This window comes from Poecile atricapillus, chromosome 13 (assembly GCF_030490865.1).
Source record: "Poecile atricapillus isolate bPoeAtr1 chromosome 13, bPoeAtr1.hap1, whole genome shotgun sequence".
In the NCBI taxonomy this organism is placed as follows: domain Eukaryota; kingdom Metazoa; phylum Chordata; class Aves; order Passeriformes; family Paridae; genus Poecile; species Poecile atricapillus.
The window spans coordinates 2,298,474-2,311,270 of record NC_081261.1 but is presented as its reverse complement, the minus strand read 5'-3'; the positions used below and the strand labels follow the sequence as shown (position 1 = coordinate 2,311,270).

At 50.5% G+C, this 12,797-nt stretch overlaps 1 protein-coding gene across 1 annotated transcript in view; it reads left to right on the top strand.

Annotated features, from left to right (window-relative positions):
- Positions 1-258: 258 nt before the first annotated feature.
- Positions 259-12,797, top strand: part of NEURL1B (neuralized E3 ubiquitin protein ligase 1B) — a 113,769-nt gene continuing 101,230 nt past the window's right edge. The window contains exon 1 of the mRNA XM_058848459.1: positions 259-362. Within this exon, the coding sequence (XP_058704442.1) occupies positions 320-362 (43 nt within the window). The 5' untranslated portion in view covers positions 259-319. The remainder of the gene's footprint in view (positions 363-12,797) is intronic.

The following is a 12,797-nucleotide window of genomic DNA, read 5'->3' as shown; positions in this document are numbered from 1 at the left end:
CGGGATGGGCATCTCCGAGCCCAGCCGAGCCCAGGGAGCCGTGCAGGGCTGTGTTGGGCCGGAGCCGGGCCGTTCCGAGCCTATGAGCTGCGGTGCCGGTGCGCTCCGCCCGTGTCCCGCCCGCGGCCGCGGTTGGAGCTGCGGGCTCGGGGCGGGGCTGGGCGGCAGCTTCGAATCGCGGCGAGAGCGCCGAGCTGCCCGGCTGTCCTGAGAGCCGCACCGAGCCTTCCCGAGCCCCCCGGAGCCTTCCCGAGCCTCCCGGAGCCTTCCGGAGCCTTCCCGAGCCTTCCCGAGCCGCCCGGCCCCGCTCCGTCCGCCCATGGGCAACGCCGAGTCCGTCCCGCGCGGCGCCGCCGCCCCCGGTGAGTGCGGCCCGGTGGGTTCGGTGGGTCCCGTGGGTTCGGTGGGTCCCGTGGGTTCGGTGGGTCCCGCTCCCCTTCGGGACGGGACACGCTCAACCCGGGGCTCAACAAAACCCGGGTGGGTTCTGTTCACACCCGCTCCGGAGGGAGGTGGCAGGTGGCACCAGGTGACATGTCAGCGCTCAGCGCAGGTACCGCAGGTCCTGCTCTGCTCACCTGTGCTGGGACCGCCCCAGGTACCCCCGAGAGGGTTCGGGGGCTTTTTCTCCCCCTGCCAAAGCAGAGCTGAGGCCGTGAATGTACTTTCATCCCTCGCAGCTGCTGCCCGCGCAGCAGCCCTGCCAAATCCACCCGCCGGAATTCAAAGTCCTGCGCTCCAAAATCGCCTGCCAATCCCAGCTCCAGGGCCGGGAGAACAGATCTGGGAAAGCGAACGCCTTGGCGCTGGCCGAGCCGCCGGGTGTCAGGTTCTTGTTGCCTTTTATGCCTGTTTTTTTTTTTTTTTTTCGTGTCCAAGAAGTCCAACAGCCGCCAGCCTGGTTGGCTGGATTTGAAGGGAGCTGATAACTGAGCTCAGCCAACCGGCACAAGATGCCAGCGCTCTGGAATACAAATAATCCTGGGTGGGAATAAGAAAAGCATTGAGTAACGTGCGGGATAACGCGAAGCAGCGCCGTGGTTACTGCTGTTCCTGTAGAGCACTGAGGTTCTGCAAGCCTTAACTTGTTTCTTGTTAACCTCTCCTTGGCCTGGGGCCTTTGGGGTTTGTAAAAACTGCAGAAGGATGGGTTGTTTGTTTTGTTTTTTTTTTATTTGATGCGAGTGACCTGCTGCAGTTTCAGTTTTCAAGAAAGCGTTGTCATTCTTCCCACCCGGCTCTTAACGTCAGAAATGTGATCAATTTTTTTTAGGCATTTACAGCGTGATTTAATGACTTGTCTCACCAAGTCCTTAGCTTTGTTTTCCTCAAAAATATGTTTTGCTGGTGTTGTCATTTACCTGGCGTGTGAGTTCAGCAGTGTGATGTGCAGAGGGGTGAAGCTGCACTGCTGGATGCTCCTGCCTGAGCCTCCCTACAGGTGTGTGTGCTGTGGAGGGGAGGGAAAAGTCCCTCTGGAGCTGTGCCAGGAACCTTTGGAGCAGGAGGTTGCAGTGCCCTGAGTGGTGAATTCACTGGCAGAAATCCAGAGCAGGGCAGTGATGCTACAGCAGGAGAAAAAGGAATGTGGGTCAGTGCAAAGTGAGACTGGGGTGTCTGCACCTGCAGCAAATACTCCACAGCAACTGGGAAGAAAAAAGACAGAAAAAAACCCAAAACCAAAAGAAGGGACCAAACCAAACAACTCCTGATCCCTGTTTTGTACTGGCTGCTGCTCTCAGGTGTGTGGAGCACCCCTGGGCTCAGGGCTGTGGGTACCTCAAGGAAGGGTCTCTGCTGTGCTGTGGGGTTTTACTAAACCCCCAGGGGGTTCAGAGCTGGCTCTTCCTAACAAATGAGTGCTTTGGGTGCTTTTTAAACCCTGCTGTAGTGGGTTATTCTCTCATTTCTTGTATTTCTCTTTCCCAGGAGCTGCTTCTGCTGGGTTTGGTTTCAGGGTGGTCAGCCCCCATCAGATTTACGTGTTTGCTAGGTAATGCAAGATTATTTCTAACTGATGAATAACTCTGGTCCCTGGTGTTGGTTTTTGTTTTGAAATCCAAACATCCAGTCTTGGATTATAAAGCCAGTTCTGCAAAGCAGAGTTGGAGATAACATTTTGGAAGTTAATGAACTGGTAGGTAAGTCAGACCTCAATAATACATTGTGTCAACAGCTGCTGCTGCTCCCGTTTGCTTAACAGTGAAGGTAAATAAATGCATTTGATGACATTTCTAATATTGGACAGGAGAACTTGAACCGAGATGGAATTAACTGTCAAGGGCTAAAAAAAAAAAAAAAAAAATTATCAGTGTTTGGGTGGAAAGCAGGAATGTGGGATTGTAAAATCAGTAAATCCTTAAAGCTGGAGTTGTCACTGAGGCTCGAGGGTTCTTAATTTAGGAATATTGATGTTTATGTCTATTTTAATGAGCTTGCAGGTCCCCATGTGCCCTGGCTCGGGGGGCAGAGGGCTCCAGGGTGGACACTGGCACTGGAGGGCAGCCCAGGATTAAAAGTCAGCCCTGCTACTCTGGAACTCACCGTGAAAAAATAATAATAAAAAAGGCTGAATAAATGCCAGGAAAAGGACACTGTGAAGTTGGTTGTTTAAGGGATCAAAAGAAAAGCAAATAACCGTGCAGCAGCTGGTCCCAGGAGAGCAAAGCTCGGCCAGGGACACAGCTGAGGGTGACTTCTCACTCCTGGACAATCAGGAACTCTCTCAGTGGGGGAGAAACTCTGCATTATTTGCACCTTGTGCAGTTCAACAAGGTCAAAAGTCGCTGAAAGGTTTCTTTGCATAATGCAGGTGGACTTATGGCTGTATTAGACAATCATTCCCTGACTGAACTCTGCTGATGGTCTGGGAGTGTAAGAATTGCAGTGCTGGGAGTGTTCAGGACAGCACAGAGCACACGGACAGCTGTGCTGGGTCACTCCTTGGTGCATCTCACCTTCCTCAGGGCTTGGGTTTCTCCCCCAGTGTCATTCCTGGGCTTTTCCTGGCTCTTTGCTCCCAGATTTCTCCTTCTGTAGGAAGTTTTCCGACAGACCCTGTGCTGGAGAAGCAAGAGGAGTTTGTGTTCGCACTGTTTTGTTTTCCCTCCGCTCTGAACGGCAGGGGAAGGATGAAGGATTCCAAATCTGGGCTTAGATGGCGCCAGAGCCTCAGGAAAGGATTCCCATGGATCCAGCGCTGAGCCCGGCTCAGCTGAGCCCAGCCCCGAGCCCAGCCCCGAGCTCAGCCATGGGACACATTCAAGTGTCAGCTTTGGTTGGGATCGTGATTCCTGCAGCTGGGAAATTCTCAACTCGTGTTTTGTCTTCGCTGCTGTGCCCCTTACCCTGAGCCACTGTACTCAGAATATTCCATAGCACAGTGAATTTCCCGCATGGATTCACCCCCACAGTTCATCTGCACACACAGGGGCAGCTGTGGGGAAAGCAGCACGTTCCCCTCCCGGTTTGCTCAGGGACATTTTGGGTCTCACACCTCAGAGTTTGTTCTCTCATTAACAAATGGCTGCTGCAGTTCTGCTCCCCAGAGCGCTGGGGGCTGAGCCAAGCTTGGCTCACCTGGGGATCCAGGTGGTCCCAGCTGGGTTTTTAGTGACAGTATTTATGTGGATTTATCATGAAGGTGCTCAGAGAGTGAGGGCTGTGTTCCTTTCCCAATGCATGGGGTGAAATCATCCCAGAGGTTTGGCTGTGGGGGATTCCCTGCAGCCTCCTCTGGTGGAATCCCAGAATGGTTTTGGGTTGGAAGGGACCTTAAAGCTCATCCTGTTGCTCAGGAAAAGCTGATGCTTGGTGGTGATGGTTTTTTTTGGCAGATGTGGGTGAATTTTGGTTTGCTGGAGGCACCTTTGCATTGCTTTGGGACAAACACAAAGTGTTCACTCTGATACAAACCTCCCAGGGCAGGGGGCTGTGCTGAGGAGGGGGATTCACAGTGATCACAGCCCTGAGGAGAGCTGGGAATGTCTAATGTTCCCATTAGGTCACCCCTGACACCCTTTTTTGGGGCTCTTCACTAGGGCCAAGCATTTTATCATCCCTGAGGCTGCTGCACACACCTAAAAAGGAGCATCCATATGCCCTGAGCAGAAAGGACTCCAGTTTTCATGTTTGGCACTCAAACCACGCAGTTCTAAGTGCCTGCTCCTGCCTTGAACTGGAACATAAATGTTTATAACTCCTGTTGCTCTCTTGACAGTTTGCCCATTAATTTAGTGTCAAGACACCTTTTAATTTCTGACCTCGTCTGGGTACCAGCCCGGAGTCTGCTGAAGTTGCTGACTTTTTCCCCATCGAGGACAGAAGATTTGCTTTTAGAATTCTGCCCTCAGTTTGCAGAGGTGAGGTTTCTCCCACACATCCCATCTTCTCAGGGCACCTCTTGCCCTCCTGGCTGGGATCACTCTTGTGGGTCTGAGAACCCTTCAGGGAAAGGTTCCTGGGCTACAGCTACAAATCCTGCAGTGGAGGGCGAGGGTAGAAAGAAATGAGAAACTTCAGGCCTTAAAATGATCCAAAAACTCACCCAGCCCTCCATTGTCTCTATTTCTGGGTCCCTGATAAAACTAAAACTCGGTTGTAAATAATGTGCAATATTTCAGCAAGGAAAAACAAGACAAAGGGGCTATTTAAAGCCACCTTCTTTGCAGGGCTTGGCTGGCGGGCTCTGCCTCTTTTGTGTCATTGTGTCTGTGCAAAACACGGATGAGAGGCTGGGGAAATACAATGTGCACTCCAATTTGGAACACACACAAAGGTCAGCCGTGGGGCACGCCTGGCTCTGGGCTCAGCAGGTTAATTTGGATTTCTGTAAAGCAATGAGGGGTGTCATAAACAGGCAGTGGATGCAGTTATAGAGCAGAATAACCAGTCTGGCCCATGCCTGGCTGCTCTTTTTGCTCTGAAATTGAGGCATTATCTTCCCTTCGTGGCTCTGCTCTGTCTTGCTGCTTCAATCTTGCATCTTTTACCCTTCAGTGTCCTTGGATGGATAAGGAGGCCAGGAGTATCTGTGTGAAAGGTTTGGAGAGCCATAAATGTAAATGTGAGGTGTCACAAAGTGTGCCCCAGCTCGAAAGCAGCTCCAAAACCCTCAGAGGATGCTAACCTGGGACGTGTTTGTTCTGGCAAGGGGAGGAACACAATAAAAACACCCACTGAACTGAAGGGAACTGCTTGCTGCAGGTTGGTTGGGAGGCCAGGGCACGGGAGGGAGGCTGGAAATGGCCCAGGAGGAAAGGAGAGCACAGAGAGATGTGCTGGAGGTGACATCCAGCAGGGCTGTGCTGCACTGGTGGGAGATGGGGAACCTGTCTGCATTCTGGAGCTGCACAAGCTGGGGAGGCTCTGCTGCAGCCTGAAAACTGAGCAGGATTTTGGGATCCTAAAGGAGCCCATATAAAGAAAAACCAGTAGAGGTTTACTGAGGAGATGGGGCAGATGAGTTTTTTGTTGTCTCTCTTTTTTTGGAGGGACTTGTGCACTTTCCAAAGGCTGAAGTGTGTGTGTGTATTTAAGAAGTTTCAAGACAATCTCAATGCTTTGAAAAGTAGCTCTGATGTGCTCCTCAAGGATGAAATCTTAGGCCAGCAAAGCCAAGAAGGCAGAGCATGACAAGGGAGGGTTGGGGAGTTATTGGGGTCTGTAGGGCCTCGGGCTGTGCTCCCAGCACTGGGCTCAGGAAAGCTGGGGATGGGAACGGTGTCCACAACACCCTGATCACTGTGCCAGCTTTCAGGGCACAACACAAATATCACACTGGATAACAGCACAAGGGCTTGGGAGAGCCCCCAGCTCTGGGGCTGCCCCACTGTCTTGGTGTGTGAAGGGGAAACTGAGGCCTGAGGTGACACAGCTTACCTGGAGCTCACCTGCTGTGGGTGGGGGGTTTCTCCTCTGGTTGCAGCAATCCCCCAAATCTTGAGGCAGTTCAGGAGTCCTGGCTAAAATCCCTGCTGTCATCTCTGAACTGTGCCTGTGGGTATAAAAACATCACATCCATCTGAAAGCCTTTTTCTGTGCCTCCTTTCTGCAGCGTTGTGATGGATTTTTGGCCTTGTTAAAGTAATCGTCTGTGAGGATTTATCTGTTTTTCGTGTGTCAAAGATAATTTTTTCTTTTTTTCAGAGCTCCTTCATGCTGAATTAATTTGTTCTCTGTCAAACCTGTTTTGTTTTTCGCTCGAGCCCTGGGAGTGGGAGAACACAACTCCCAGAAATGTGTGTGCATCTCTTCTCCTGCGTGGGGCACTCCCGTGCCAATAAATCCAAACCATCAACCTGCAAACCCTCTGAAGGAACACAGCCCTCCCAGCCTCAGCTGCATCCAGGGATGGCTCTGGAGCCCAGCCATTCCCAAGGGATGTGGTTCCAGCCAGTGTGAAGCCATTCCCTTCATTTGGCCAGGAAAAACTCCTTGAATTTTGGGAGATGTGGAGCCTTCTCCTCCTTTTCCTCTCCTGTCCTCTTGCAGACAGCAGCTAAAGGTGGTGGGATGCTGCAGGGACAGTTCTGTTCTCTCTTATAATGTGGTTTGTTTTGGGGACAGAGTTGGAAACTGGTAAAACAGGTTACTCAGAGCCTGCTACTAATTTGTGATTTATATCTTTAATTTGCTGAAGGTTAATGGGGCTGAGACAAACCCTGTTAAATGCCACAGGGCAACAATAACCCCAGCATTTCCTGCTGTGGGAGGTGACCAGGGGAGCTGCCTGGTCCCTGTCCCTTGGGAATGGCCTGGATTGTCACATCTGGGGGCTGAGCTGGATCTCTGCTATGGCCAGAGCATTCCAGGCTGATTTTAGGATGCTCCAGGGCTCCTGCTGATAGCAGGGGATGCTAAATCCAGGTTTTCTTGATACCCTGCATCAAACCTGTGGCAGGATCAGAGCAGCACTGGTGCCACGTGGCTGCTGAAGTTTTTTGGTGTCTGGAGAAACAGCTGGGGCTGGAGGGAGGATCTCCCACTTCTCTCATCCCCCTCGTGCTGATGTGGAGAAACAAACCCAAACCGAGCTGCCCTGGCTGTGACAAGTCCCCAGGGAGGCTTTGCCCCTTCCCTTGAATGTTTTTGGAGGCTCTGGGTGCTCCTTGCTGGGTCTGCACTGGGTGTGTGGAGCTGGGGCTGAGCAGGGTTTGGGAGAGGCTGTGCAGAATAAGAAAAACAAGAAGCAGTTGTTTGTTAAGCTGCTTTGTTCTCTCTATTTCTGTAGCTAACCTTTTGCTTCTCGAAGCAATAAAAAAGAAACCAAACAACCAACAAAAACCAACCCTCTCCAAAAAATATTGCAGGGTGTTTCTTTGTGTGCTTTGACTAAGCTGTTCCTCATAAAGCAGCGGCTTTTGCATAAACACAGGCATGGCAGGCAGAATTATCTGCTTTTTTGCAGCTGTCAAGTACCTTTGCTCCCCTGGTAATGTGTAAATGGGGGAGTGAGGCTGGGAGAGGCAAAGCAGACACAGCCTGGGGTGCCCTTCTCTGCCAGTGCATCCCTGCCTGCTCCATGGGGGGACCCTGAGCCACTTTTGTCCCTGGGTGCCACCAGATCTGACCAGGGCTTGGCTCCAGGGAGCCTCAGGCTGGCCATGAAACCAGCCAAGGACTTCAGAGCATGAGGTAGGGACTGAAATCTGACCCTGGGCTTCATCTTTGGGCAGGGGCCATTCTCAGGACTATAAATGTGCCTCTGGAGATGGCTTTGATGTGAACTTTTAATTGCTTGCCAGTGCTGGAGTCCCAGCAGAGCTGGAGGTGGCAGCAGCAGCAGTTTGGTTGCTAATTGCTGTGTCTGCTCCCTCGTGGCCTCCAGTCAAAGCTGCCATGCTAAACCCAGGATCTGCTGGAGAGAAGGGAGACCTCCCTTCCACCCTCCACCCCTTTGGGGCTGTGGGCTTCAATGATTTCTTTTTTTTTTTTGTTTTTCCCCCAGATAAAATGAACAAAAATTCCATGTCCTGTGATGGCTCTGATAAGCTGGAGGCTCCAGACATGCCCCAGCACAGACTGCCCATTACAGCCTTTGTTTATTTAAAAATAAAAAGCCCAACCTCACTATCTTGATAATGGAAAAAAAAAATAAAAAAATTCCATAAACGTGCCAGAGGCGTAATTGGTGCCAGTGGAAACCAAAAATGACCCTTTGCTTTCTCCCCCACCCACCTTTTTCACAGTAAAGTGGTTTGGGAGGGAGCTTTCCTTAGGCCCTGGTGGTGCTGCAGGAATCCTTTCCCAGGAACCCAAACCTTGGCAGTCTCAGATGCTCCAGGGGATGGTGGAAGCCTGTGGGGAAAAATTCCAGGTGGAATCCCTGCCTCTCAAATCCTTTTGAGAGCATCCTAAGGGCAGCAGCAAAGTGCCCTGGGAGTGCTTATGGAAATCTCGTTATCAGCATCTCCTCTAATGCGGGATCATCCCGTTATTTGGATAATTGAGCAGTCTGGCTGCTGGCCAGGGGCAGATTCCAGCACCTTCTCCTGCCTCTTCAGCCCTGTTGTGCCTGAGGACAGCTCTCCCCTGTTGGCTTTCCTGCCCTTTTGGGGTTGGGAGCACGGCAGGGAAGGTGTCACCTTCTCCTTGCTGGTGGCTCTGATGGCATCAGGCACCCTCCTGATGGAGATGTGACCACAGCTGGTGCTGTTGAGGATTTCCTGTCACTCTCTGGGCTCAGCTGCTTGCAGGGGACCTGTGTTAAGCCAGGTGTCCCTCAGGGGCTGAGCCTTTGAGGTTTGTGCGGGAGCCCTGCAGTGATGGCTCAGCGAGGGATGGATTTCATGGGAGGATTATTGCCACACAATGTGCTTTTGTGTAATTATGTGGTGTCTTTACAATCATTTCCTCCACCAAGTCTGTCCACACCCAAACCAAAATAAACATTCTGGAAGGCTGCAAAGATAAACACACAATGGTTGCCCTTAAATGCAGCTTTTTCTCCCACTCCTTACAGACACCTGCTCTGTGTCCTGGAGAGGAGGAGCATCCAGGAATTCTGAGTTAGGATTACCCAACACAAACTTTGGCAAATGCTAACTTTCCAAACCTTCATTTCACACCATCAACAACATTTTTTTTTAGTAAAAACTTAGTAAAGTTTAAACGTAGTTTTTTACTAAAGTGAAAACTTTGGTAACTTTCTCAGAGAGGAGAAAGTGAGACCTGGGGCTCTGTCACCTCCTTGCTCTGCCTTTTTAAGGTCAGTGCTTTCTTTTCATCACTTTGAGGCCCTGCATGGCTCCCAAGCCTTATTCCACATCTCTGAGCTGATTTCCAGTTTGCTCTCACCCATTTTTGGGCTCACACAGGGTGTGGGTGCTGCCCATGCTGGTGGGTGAACCAAGGTGTCAGCAGCAGCCACCACCACCCACAGCTGCTCCTCTGAGCTTCTCTCAGCTTTCCTTCAGGAATAATTTGTACAAAAGAGGGAATTTTAACCCCTGCTCACTCAACCTGTTTCCTGGGTTGATTAAACTGTGCTGTCCCTGGGGATTTGGTGTTTTGGGGTGAGGGAACTGCCCTGATGAAGCTCCTGGGTTATTTCTCCTGTTCCCTTCCTGAGTCCTTTGCTGCTTTTCCATTTCCCGGGACTCTTTGGCAGCCTCGTGAGGGGTCTCAGCAAACCAGGCACAAAACTCTGCTGCCACTCTGGCACCTCCTTCACCCACCCAGCCCCTTTCCCACTGACACTGGTTCAGGCCAAGCCCACCCTCTGCTTTTCCCAGATGGGAAAGTGCTCTGGTTTTAATTAGCATCTTAATTGGCACTGCTGTCATTCCTGGATGCACTTTTCAGCAGAGCTCTTGTTCTTGCTATCCTTCAGTGCTTAATTTTTTAGTTATCATAAAGTATCATTTTCCTGGTTCAGGGAGATATTCCTCTGAACTCCAGTGTTTGTTAGCTGAACTGGGTAATACATCTCTTTTTTTTTTTCTTCCCCAATAACCAAATCACTTCATTTTTATTTCTTCTGCCCAGCTCCAGATAGTGCCTGATCATTAATCCCAGAAATGTGCTGTGGTAGGAAAGGTGTATCCCTCTGACAGATAAGCTTGACTGACATAAATAATTTAGTTCTCTGCACCTTTCTTTTCCCTTCTGTAACTGCTGGAGATCGAGGTGACCCACAGAGTCATCTGAAATTCTCCTGCAAGTGATTTCCAGGTTTGATTTTGTTTTCAGCTGTAATTTATAGTCATGCTCCAGTGGCTTCAGGAAGATTATATTCTTTATTTTCACACCATTTTTCTGCTACAGTAAGTGAGGAAAAAATACGGGTATTTTGTCTATTTACTTTTTTGATGTGGTCTGAGTTCTGAACACTTTCATTCATCCCTTTCCCTACTGATTTTTGCCTTCCCTGAATCATCTTTATCTGTCCTATGATGGACAGCCTGTGTTCTGCCTTTCTGCTGGGAAATTGCATTCCAGGTGTTGCCACTGAGTCACTCTTGGCTTTGCCAGGCTTTTCCTCCAGGAGCTCTCCTGGGGTTTTGTCCCAGGACCTTTGGGACCATTAAGCAGAGATGGAAATGGAGTGGGGTTGGTTCTGCCTTTCCCCACAGCCCTGGGGACACAGTGAAAGTGTGAAAAGCTGAGAAAGTGACCACAAGAGGGGACTGGGGCAGCCCAAGGGCAAAGCTGGATTTTTTTTGCCAGCAACCAGAACCTGTGTGGCCGTGACAGGGACTCTGCACTGGTTGGACTGGGAGATTTGGGTGCTGGTGACTGATACTGAACCTGTTCTGCATGAATCCCCTGGAGGATGTTTTTTCTTTTCTTCCCAGAGGATCTCCCTGGCAGCTTTGCACCCAGGGGAGTGCAAACATGGATTAGAAGCTGGCTGAGACCCTGCTTAGACCCTTAACTCTGTCAAAGGGAAGAGAGGCTGGTGAGGGAGCCAAGTTTTGGTGCCATTTGCTCATCAGTGTAACCTCAGCAGCCTCTTTGTGACAGAAAATCCTTCTGTGTTGTTTGGGCCCATGTTTCTCCCTCAGGGCAGCTCACCCACCTCAAAAATCGGAGTCCCTGTGTCCAAGCCTTCCTCATCAGCTCTCCTAGCTCAGGACAGAGCACCAGGAATGATGCCCAGCCCTTGGGAAGGGTCTGGCAGGGCTGGCCCAGGCAGGTGCTGCGTGTCAGAGTGGTGTTAACAGGTTCCTGGCAGAGCTTTGGGATGTCTGAGGGGTGCTGAAATCACAGCCTGTGGGAATCCAACTGCTGCACAGGCTTTGAACACTGCAGGGATAAAAAAAAAAAAGCTCTATTGGCTTTTTGCTTGTGATTTCACTGGCAAGGCAGGAAGTTTGCAGCTGATGGGGGAAAGTCTTGGCTGCTGAGCCTGGAGTGGGATGGAGGGACTCGAGTTGAGCTTTCTTATTTCATCTTTATGGTTGTGACTCACTTGACACTTGACTTTATTCTGTAGTTGTAATGTTTTAACCTGAAGCTTTGCAGATGGAGAGCTGACATGAACGGAGCCAGGTCCTTTTGCTTGCTTGGTGTGACAAGAACTAACCCAGGTTTGATGGTCCTCAGCCACCATCAGGGTTCTGTGCCAGCCTTTTTCCAGCTTCAGATCTGTTCCCAGTGAGAGCAAAGGAAATATTGCCTCATCAGAGGGTGTTCCTGGTTATTGGGGTCTCTCCAGGCCTGGTGTTGCTGTCTCTGCCCAGAGAAAATCCCGCAGCTGGAGCTGTTGTGGAATTTGGCTGTGCTTGGGGTGATGTCTGGAGCATTCCCTCGCCAGGAAGAGCAGGGAGTGGCTGAGAGGACCCAGTGTCCTCTTCAGAGCAGGGAGAAGAGCTCTTCACCTTGAGCAAGGTCGTGCATTTGTGTTTCTCCACGTTCCCCAGCTGTTCATGGGGATACCATGACACTGTCAGTGCTCTCTGAAGAACATTGGAGTGCTCTGCTGGGGAATATTGTGTGCTGCTGTATTTGTGCTTGATTTGTATCACTCAGCCTGATGCAAACTTTCACACAGCTCTTCCCATCTGGCATCCGTGTTTTGCAGTGTTTCTCCTTGACTCAAAGTTTTGGTTAGGAAAGGGGTGTTTGTGGAGTGAGAAGGATGCCACAGACCTTCTCCAAGGTCTGTCTGAAAGGTAGCAGGGTAGACAAAAATGTAGTGTTGCAAAACTATCATTGGGCCTTCTGTGCATTAAAATAGCTTAAAAATGATTTCTGCAGGCCTGGAATCCTCCCTGCCATCACCAAATCCGAGTGCAGGAACTGGGCTGCACATCTGATTCAACTCCTGGTGAATCATTATTTCCACTACTTGTTTTTCATAATTGCTTTTGCTAATCCTCAGCTGCATTTGCATTTTCTCAGTGCTCACCATGCCCTCCATCCCCTCTTGGGTGCAAGTCTTGAGGTGTCAACATCCAGCTTGTGTCTCCCTTGTGATGTTCAGGGGAGCTGTAAATGCAGGAGAAGGTGATCTTTGGCTGGTGTAAAATATCAGAGCTGTGCTGAGTGGATCTGTAGCACTCAGCTGCAGGAATTCCCACGGGATATTTCATTCCTGCTGGCTGGAACAGCAGAAAGCTGGTGGGGGGAAATGGCCTTGTTCAAACATACCTGATGTGAGCAAGACTCACAGCTGAGCAACTCTCTGCTCCTTTGTTTTGGTCTGTTAAGCCTTAGCAAAATAAAATCAATCTTTTGGCCTTTTCTGCTGGTTCCTGTGTGGAGTCAGGTGTTTTACAAGCTCTCCACATCCTCTTGGCCACACAGCCTGTTAAACTGGAACCCCAAGGCAGAGGCTTCCTGGCAGCATGTAG